Raw genomic sequence first — 9446 nt, 5'->3', positions numbered from 1 at the left:
TTGGAAAGGATTGATCTTCTAGGAAGCACAAATTTCTTCACTAAATTTCATAGCAATCTATTCATTGGACTGTAATAGGTCTTTTTGAGCAAGCCCTGTTGCCTCACAGCAGGAAGGCCGGGGGTTTGAATCTTGAACAGCTTGTGCCTTTCTGAGCATATTCACTCCCTGTCTCTGAGGACATCCTTCCACGGTCTGAAGTCATGCAGGTCGGGTAAAACGCAGAAACTCTTGATTGCTTGTACTGTAGGTGTTAAAGGTTCTACGGTGCCTCTTGATCAGAGCACCGTGGTAGGTTTCAGCCCTGTGCGACTCTGAACAGGACAAGAGGAAATCAGCCAGATATATACAGTATTATATAAACATCACTTCTATTGCAATGTCTACAAACCAGCAGCTGAGCAGTGTTACGGCAACATTTAGGTCATTTGGGCGAGGCTTTAGGTTCTGATTCTTATATCATTATGATCATTTTGCAACTTAAAAAAAGTAGAGAATAACTTATTTGTTAAATATTTAACTCATAGGCTTTCACTTAACTTGACAACTTTATTTATTAAATTAACACAAAGCATGCTATATCGTGATATAATTTGTTGAGATGTGAAATGACCCAGATATATTGAGATGGGCCAGCCCTACCATCAGCTATAGGTCATACCAGATCGAATAAGGCTTTAGTGCCAAACCTCTGGGTGTATTTAATGCAACACTGTTGTGTTTCATTACTAATGAAATATTTCTTTCATCTGTAAGATAATTAATGTGTCATTACTTATTTTACATGTAGTCGTGCTAGGACTGCTTTCAGTTAAACAAAGGTATATTTAAGGTGCAGAGCACATGAAATGTCCTCTAATAACAGTGAAATACAAAATAAATGAATTGTGAGATGGAATATTATGGAAAGAATGAAATAAAAAAGTGAAATGTAGAAGCTGTTTTGCAAATCAATTAAAAATACATTAATTTGTTCATGATTTGATGTGAGAAGGATAAAGGAAAACTATTAATTAACAAATATGATCATTTAGTTTCATTTTTACCCATCATGTATTATTAATCACCTTAATAATTGTTTTATCCATTAATTAATACATTAATAGATTATAAAAAGCCACAGAAAAAAAATCAACACTTACTGTACTCCGTCCCACAAGTGACCAAATCATTTTCTGGGTTTCTCTTTAATTCTATTTAATTCTGCTTGCTAGGTAAGAGTTTCAACCTACTTAGTATCAGTGATTTCAGGTTTTTAATACAAAGTTTTCATTGCTGTCGTCATCGCAACCTCAAGATGAGACAATTTCTCTAAATGTGCACTCTTATGTGAGTACAAGATGAACCAAAAATAATTCCTCTACACAAAATATCACAATTCTTGCTTTCTGTCAGATCAGAAATTGGGTAAAAATGAGTCACAGCGCAAATTTAAACAAACTTTAAACTTTTTTTAGAGTTTTAATTGGTTAACTTAAGCTAGCATTTGGTTTCCCCAGATGGATCCATAGTGTTTGTTAATAGACTGCACTGGATAATAGGATGTCTGTATGTGACCTTAATTGAGGCTTTGGGGCTGCCCTCTGGCTAACCCGCTTGTTATCAAATGCAGTTTCTGTCTTACTGGAAACCCTCCACGGATGCCAAGACCGACTGTGTCCGATTCTACAGTGTCGGATTAATGGCTGTTTGATCAAGTTCAAAGGCAGAGCTTCCTTGGATAAACTCATTATAAATAGTGCCAAAAGAAGGCAGGGCCAGAGTGGTACTGTACTGTACATGAAAAGGCTTTAAATTCCAGGTCTTAGTTGCTCCAGGTCCATTCTGGGCAGTCCTTTAAATATCATGTGCACCGGAGCCAGCAGTCAAAAGTAGGCAGGGAGACATTGTTATCCTGCTGTAGTGGGAATATTTGTGGGTTGTTACAGTGGTAGTCCTCTAGATACTAGACTTATTGATTTGATGACATCTTTGGTGGTAAGTGGATGTTGCTGGGATTCTTCTGCACTGCAGTTTTGACAGATATCACTACACAATGTGTGGCCTTAACTTTAATGCCTATTTCCCTGGAATGTCTATTGTTATCCCTAGTTAGAGTTAAATCCATATAGTATCACATCACCTGATGATAGAAAGCATTAAGAAAAACATTTATATATACGTTTTAATCCAATTTGTTATGTGTTTATCCAATATGTTTGGAATATGTGTGTTTTAGACGGTGAAGAGAATTGAGTTTGGTGACAGTCCTGTGTTTAAAGTGTGATTCTCATCAAGAGTCATTGTTCCTGAGCAAGACACTCAGATAGCCACGTTATGTGTCTTGCCTCTTTAGGATTGGGAAATCAAGCAGCATGCATGCTAACAACTTGATTATAATGCCTGTTTTCACAGTATGGCACGGCTCGGCTCGGCTCGACTTTGCTACCAGGTTGGTTTCTTAATCACGTTTTTCACAATTCTTAGCTGATCGTCATGGCGACACAGCATGAATCTGCCATGATATTATCTTCAACGTGACATTCCTCGCTGGATCCTTTCATCAGCCAAACAGAGGAATGTCTGTAGTTTGTCAATTAACCACAGCCTGCCGTTTAAAAAAAATCTGGGTCAAGTCGCTTGTGACGGTAGCGTGGCTATTTAAAATTTGCGGGATTGTACTGTATATCCCGTATCACGCGACAAAACAATTCTAGTGCAGATTCTCTCTGAACTATCGTGGCCTGAGGTGTTTTAACTCCACCTTCTATTGGCTCAGCTCGCTTTGAACATTGGCCGAGAAGGTACCAACAAAATGTACCAGGGGCCTCATTTATAGAGCTTGCTGCGCACAAAAACAGGCAGAAATGTGCGGTAAAATGTGCGGTGGAAAACGTTGGACACATTAACTATAAAAAAATTGGCAGCAAATGTATTTCAGACTGTATAAAGCCTAGTTGTAGTTGTGGATGGGCTATACTAATGTAGGTCTATACTGTTGGCAGGCAGCTTAAATTAATTATAAATGTTTTTAATAACCTGTTCAATTGAATTTTAGAACTGTAAACGTCCGTTTGGCCGAAGTTTTGTGCAAAGTTATGGTCAACAATTATGAAGTGAAAAGGTATTTTGTAAGATACAATAATTTTTTAAGTTTAGGAAATTGTTACATTCATCTGTTTTCAGTAAAATTTGACCCTGCTGAGATAGAAAGTATTGACGTGTGGATCTCACGTGTCGCAAATAATGCTCTCGAATATCATCCTTTATTTCTTTTCTCACTTCATACATATAAACACATTAAGACCTGCCATATTATTCCCATTTTATAAATAGCCCTTTGATATTTTACATAAGAATACGCTAAACTTCCTTACAAATAATAACGGTGGAGTTAACTTGATTCACAGCTGCGGTTACATGTTGCCACTTGCTCTGTTTATATTTATTTGAATTGCCTCTATTGACGCTCCCAAACAACATCTTTTTGCAGTGCTCAACTTAAAGCGCCTCCATTTCTTTCTCGGAGAACCTTGCTTCTTCCGCCTTCTTCTGTGTCATTCTCCCCACTTCAGTCAATGTAACGTCCTCATTAAGATAGCGTCCATATTCATGAGCTATTTAGCATTTATGGAAGATAGTGGGAGGAAAAATGGGATGACACTGGGCGGAGATCATCCCACTGAATTCCCCGCAGGTGAGAATTCATCAGCATTTGTAAAGGGCAAATGTGCGCCGGACAGTTTTATAAATCTCAATTTTTTTTGAGCAGCACATATATGGTTTTGTGCGAACGCGATGTTTTGGGAAGGATTGTACGTACAGTTTTATGGAAAAACAAAAAATAACAGATCCAAGCGAGTTCATTTCAATTTCATTACATTTTATTTGTAGTGCCAAATCGTTACAAAACATATCTCAAGACACACACATATAAAGAAGCTCAGGACCACACACTATGACGTATTCATGATTTACAGATGTGTTGAGTCGAGCCGTACCATCCAGTGGAGATGCGGCATAAGGCAGTTGTCTAATTATTTCAGCTGAGCCAAATTCAGGTCAAAATCTGAGCGAGCATTACCTGATTAACAGACCAAGGTTACTTGTTAATGTTTCTACTAATTGTTTCAAGGGCTGTCCTCTACATCTAATCTACAGATCTGTAAATCTGAGTTTCTCCACAAAGAATCATGCAAAAGCAATGCCAACAAACCTAAACACAAGTGTTGTGCCTCCATTTTCTGTCTCCACTTGTGTGCAGCTAATGTGTGCAGACTGCTGGAAATCAACCCAATTAGCTATGAGTAATGTTTCTCTTCTATTGCTCTTTGGATGAAGTTTCTCTGTGACGCATGTGGTTTGACATGGTAATGCATTTACAGTTGACAAACATCTGGATGCAATGCGTCTCAGAGCACTTCCTGAGAAGGTTTGAGTAATCAAACAGTTCGTCAGTGCATCCCAAGTGTGTTTACACCTGGATTTATATGCGATTAAGTATGATTGGATAGCTATGCAATCATCCAAGACGCATTTTAATGCAAGGTGTAAACTGGGTAATAAACTTATCACTCTGAGTAACTATTATGTGTGCGTATGTGCAACTGTGTGTGTGTGTGTGTGTGCGTGCGTGTGTGTATGTGTGTGTTGCGTAACAAGTGTATCCACAGAGCTGTCATGAATTTGTGTATGAGCGTCGGGGCGTTTGTGTGTGAATCTCGATGCATATCAGTTTGAGCCTAAGTCTTTGTGCATGACTGATTGCTTTGTCTGTCTGACCACAATTGAAAAGGGATCCATCTCTCTCTTTGCCTCTCTCTCCTCCCTTCTGCCTCTCTCTGTGTGACTGTCTCTATCTACTCAGTTCCACCTTAAGAGGAGCTTTAGCAGCCTGTCGTGTTTGTGTTGAAGCCAACAGGCACAATATATTACAGTCTAGGGCTTGCTGCTGAAAAGCCCGCTGGATCCTCCACTGACCTGCTGTTCTTTCCTGCTTTCCTCTCGCGTTTTTTTTTCCACATTTAGATTAAAAACAAAGCTCTCTCTCTCTCTCTCTCTCTCTCCCCCTCTTCCTTCTCCCCTCCCTCCCTCTTCTTCTTCTTCTTCTTCTCCTTCTTCTTCTTTTCTGCAGCAGCAGTCAAGGCACAGTCTTCAGTGTGTCAGAGAGAGCGTGAAGAGGAGGAAAAAGCCGAGAAGAAGACTATTTAGACACAGCTGAGTGTGTTTATGTGTGTTTGTCTCTCCCATCGGACGGCCAGGTGAAGGGGCACGAGAAGAGGAGGAAGAGAAAAAGAGGGAAGCCTGTCTGGATGAAATTCTCGGTGTCATGTCTCTACGTGTGGACCTTGACTGATCCCAGGGTGAGGAAAAGGGAGAGAGACGCTGAGAAGAAGACGAGGAGGTGGAGAAACTGAGACTTTGCTTTCACTGGGAAAAGAAGAAGGAGGAGGAGGAGGAGGTAAAGTCTGGCGCTCTGTTTTATCATGACATTGTTGGATAAACGAACCGACGGATTGAGCGCTCTTCAGCTCTGTGTCAACAGGAATTCGACTTAGAAAGAGAGAAGGAGAGCTCGAAAGAAAAGAAGGAGAGAGACTCTGGAAGAGTAAAGACTGCTGTGTTCAACCCAGCTAAGGAGCAGGGACTGCACTTGGAGAGTGTGTGTGGGTTGGTTTGTGTGTGTGTGTGTTCGTGTGGCTGTGAACCCGGTGGAGGGCAGAGGAGTGGAGGGCCAGGGAACTAACCTGGCCATCAAACGGACTGGCAGCCTCTCCTCTCCTGGGATCATGTACCCTCAGGGCAGGCATCCGGTAAGTCCCTCCTTATGTCTCTTTCTCCTGTCTGTCTAATGCTTTTTCTGTCCCTCATCTGTAATCTCTCAATTGCTTATTATGTCTCAGATTCACCTTGTCACTTGTATCTCTCTGCCCTCTTTTTGCTCTGTCTCTCTCTCATGCTTATCTTGTGTCTTTCCTCCTCTTACTTCCTCTTGGTCTCTTCTTATGTCTCCCTGCTTCTTGCTCTCTCCTCGTCTTTGTCTTTCTGTTCTTCTGTCTGTCTTTTTTCAGTTCCTCTCCCTTGTTTAGTTATAAGGACTATACTGTAACACCAGGAGGGGTGTGTTCAGGCTAAGATATTCCCCGTTGTGTACACGCACACAATCACACACACACACACACACACACACACACACACACACACACACACACACACACACACACACACACACACACACACACACACACACACACACACACACACACACACACACACACACACACACACACACACACACACACACACACACACACACCATTTCCCTCTCCATCAGCTGCAACCAGGTGCCTTTGAGATCTTGTTGATGTTAACTGTGTAGGTGGCATATAACTGAATCTGCACCTCTCAGCTTGTGTGTGTGTGTGCACATTTGTGTGTGTCCATTAGTGTTTAGTTGTCTCTAGCTGTGTCTACATGTGACACTGTTTGTTGGCGTGTGTGTGTGTGTGTGTGTGTGTTTGTGTGTGTGTGTGTGTGTGTGTGTGTGAGAGAAGAGATCAGCGCATGTGTGTTAATGGCTCAGTACAACTGTCAGCTGTCCATTTGCTCATTTTGGTTGCTAAGCAAACACTTGCACACACACATGTACACACACAGGCCGTTTAATTGATAGTTAAATTAATTTCCATTACCACTGACTAAGGTGCACAAGTGCTTCCTCTTTAATACCTCCTTAAAGTCCTTTCCCTCCTTCAGTTTCACTCATGATCGGCAGTGAGAATGTGTCATTAATTTACCTGCCAGGGTAAAATAAAGGTTAAATACATAGACTAAAAAGCACAGGATGAATGACAGCTTAGGCTCAGTCTGGCTCTGGCCATTCGTTTCACAGGGGCCCCGGTCCGGTTGCTATAATCAGATTTGGTTGTCAGTCTCTTGTATCTGCTACAAATGGGTCAGTGGCCACTTTGCCTTGCAGCCAGCCAGCCAAGCACTCAGTCAGCCAGCAAGCAAGCCAGCCAGCTATCACACAGAATTATGAATGACATTTTCACAAGAGGAAGGCATGAGGAATCAATTATATGTACAGAGAGAATGCTAATAAGCCGACCGCTGGAATAGTATGGAGAGAGAGAGTGAGACGCTGAGAGAAACAAGAGAGAAGTGCAAAACAAAGGGAGAAAGTGAAAGATGTAAGAGCCAAAAAAGATTAAAAAAAGAAAAAGGGGGAGAGAAAGAATTCTTTAAAAAGGCATGGCCGGGGGTGGAAAGAGAAATGAAAATGAATGAGAGATGCAAAGGAAGAATAGAGAGTGAACATTCCTCTGTTCTCTCCTTTAGAGGCGTATCAGAGAGCTTCCTGCTGCGTTGCTCTGCGTTTGTGATAAAGTTCAATCCCAGATTGAGCCAACTCCAACCAATCGATAGCCTCTATCTCTCTCCCTCTGTCTCCTGTTTGTCTCCCTCTCCGTCTTTCTCTCTCTCTCTTCCTCTCTCTCTCTTTCTCTCTCTCTCTCTCTCTCTCTCTCTCTCTCAGCTCTCCTCAGTGGAACTTTATTTCTGGTGTTGCTATGAAATGTGATCTGTGGAGAGGTGTGAAGGTGCAAAGAACAGTTGTGTGTGTGTGTGTCTGTGTGTGTCTGTGTATGCACGCATGCATGTGTTTGTGGTTACTGTGTACATACATCTGCATGAGCATACACATACACATGCATTTGTGTGTTTGTACTGATACATGCAGAACAGGGTTACTTCTAAAAGATGCAGATTTTTTTCAGCTGGTATAAATCCACTGTCCAAACTTCCTTGCTGGTGCATTATTTTAAGAATCATAGTTGGCTACTAGAATGCATTGCATTAAAGAGCCGATGTAAGTTGCCGAAAGAATAAAATCAGATGCCAAACCAAGAGCACACCTGGATGTTGTGAGAAACGCAGTAAGAGCTTGGTGTTTTTCAGCAGTTGATTTTAAAATACTAGATGTCGATTTTCTTGATTGTTCCCAAAGTGAAAAGAGTTTTCAAAATAATTCCTTTTTTTCAAATCAAATAACCACAAGATGATAAGATAGCGTTGACAGAAAAATACAGGCGATCAAATGCTATTGATTGTTCATTTGAAGCCTTTCTTCAAGTTGATTTTTTATATCAGAATCCAGTTGAATTTAAAAAACGAACAAAAATCAGCTTTAGAAATGACAAATCATTTGCGTGAAAATGGTCAGAGGTGAAGTAAAATATGCCATTTTTACCATTTGTAGTTAATCTCTTACAAAGTTTTTATGTACTGTGGAAATACACAAGTACACAGTGGTTACTTAAGTGACTTCCTAGTAAACGGGCTCTACCCTGTTCACTCAGTAGCCTTAATGTGTCTTCGTTGGTGTCAGTCAAAGATCACGGACTACTTCTTGTCGGCGATGGAAAGCCAGAGAGGACAGAGCTGCTTTGAATGCTGCTCCTTTCAACCCCTCTGTGTCCCTTTGGAAATGATAAGGAAGGTGTCTCAAGGCGCTCAAGCGATGCTATTTTTTTATCAGAGGAGTCAGACTTTGTTCTTCCCCCTCTCTGGTAGGAAAAGGTTAAAACTGATGGCTGATTTGCCAGACGAGTGCAGCTGTAATTGGTTCCACTGGATTTTTGTGGCAAGCATTATGAGAACTGTTCAAATGTGTGTGGACATGTGTGAGGTGTGTTCATGTGTGTCTTTTGTTTAATATGTATGACGTGTGATTTCTTTTTATGCCTGCATCTCTTTAGTGCTTTGTGAGTGCACACGTGTTTGTATTAACAGTGAGTGTTGCTATGTTGGTTGACTTAGATGTGTTAAAATGTGTGTGTGTGTCGTTGTGTACATCTCCTGTGTGAGGTTCAGTTTCGTTTAATGTGCAAAATGTGTTCGTGTGTAAATATATGCATGTCTTGATGTGTGAATACCATGTACGTGTATATATTTGTCCTTGTGTTTCTGTCAAAGTGCATGTGTGTGTGTGTGCGCTCGCATGTCCGTGTGTGCGCGCGTGTGCGTGTTTTCGATCTGGAAGAGGAAGGGGAAAGGAGAGTGGTGGTTTGTGTGCACTGCGTGCCAACAACAATAACAATAAATAATGTCCCAGTCCGACCTCGACTGTTGCTGTGAATGTACAAGCCCCTGATTGGCTGCCACACCCCAGTGAGAGAGAGGAAGAGAGGATTTACTGTGTGTTTTCATGGTTAAGAAAGATGTCTATCACTGCTACCCTTTACATCATTTTACACATTTAAACACTAACACCCTTACAAACAAAATCACGTCTTCTCAAACCGCACCATCGTACTCCCGGCACGTTTACTTAGAAATTCAGAATCTAGAAAAGTTTGGCGGTTGTGCACATTTAAAGCTGTCTGTTTGTGTTTTTGTGTGTATATTACATTTTTGAGGTGGAGGATCAAGATCAGACAGAGTTTATTCAGCAAGCGTACGATTAA

At 41.1% G+C, this 9446-nt stretch overlaps 1 protein-coding gene across 2 annotated transcripts in view; it reads left to right on the top strand.

The window, feature by feature from the left end:
• The first annotated feature begins 5024 nt into the window (after nucleotides 1-5024).
• tle2b (TLE family member 2, transcriptional corepressor b) overlaps nucleotides 5025-9446 on the top strand; it is a 78134-nt gene continuing 73712 nt past the window's right edge. For both annotated transcript variants that reach the window (XM_083940145.1, XM_083940144.1), the window contains exon 1: nucleotides 5025-5792. In XM_083940145.1, coding sequence (XP_083796271.1) covers nucleotides 5769-5792 — 24 coding nt within the window. In that variant the 5' untranslated portion in view covers nucleotides 5025-5768. The remainder of the gene's footprint in view (nucleotides 5793-9446) is intronic.

This window comes from Echiichthys vipera (genome assembly GCF_963691815.1).
Source record: "Echiichthys vipera genome assembly, chromosome: 3".
NCBI lineage: Eukaryota > Metazoa > Chordata > Actinopteri > Perciformes > Trachinidae > Echiichthys > Echiichthys vipera.
The sequence above is the reverse complement of the archived record's forward strand: the minus strand, read 5'-3'. Positions and strand labels throughout refer to the sequence as shown.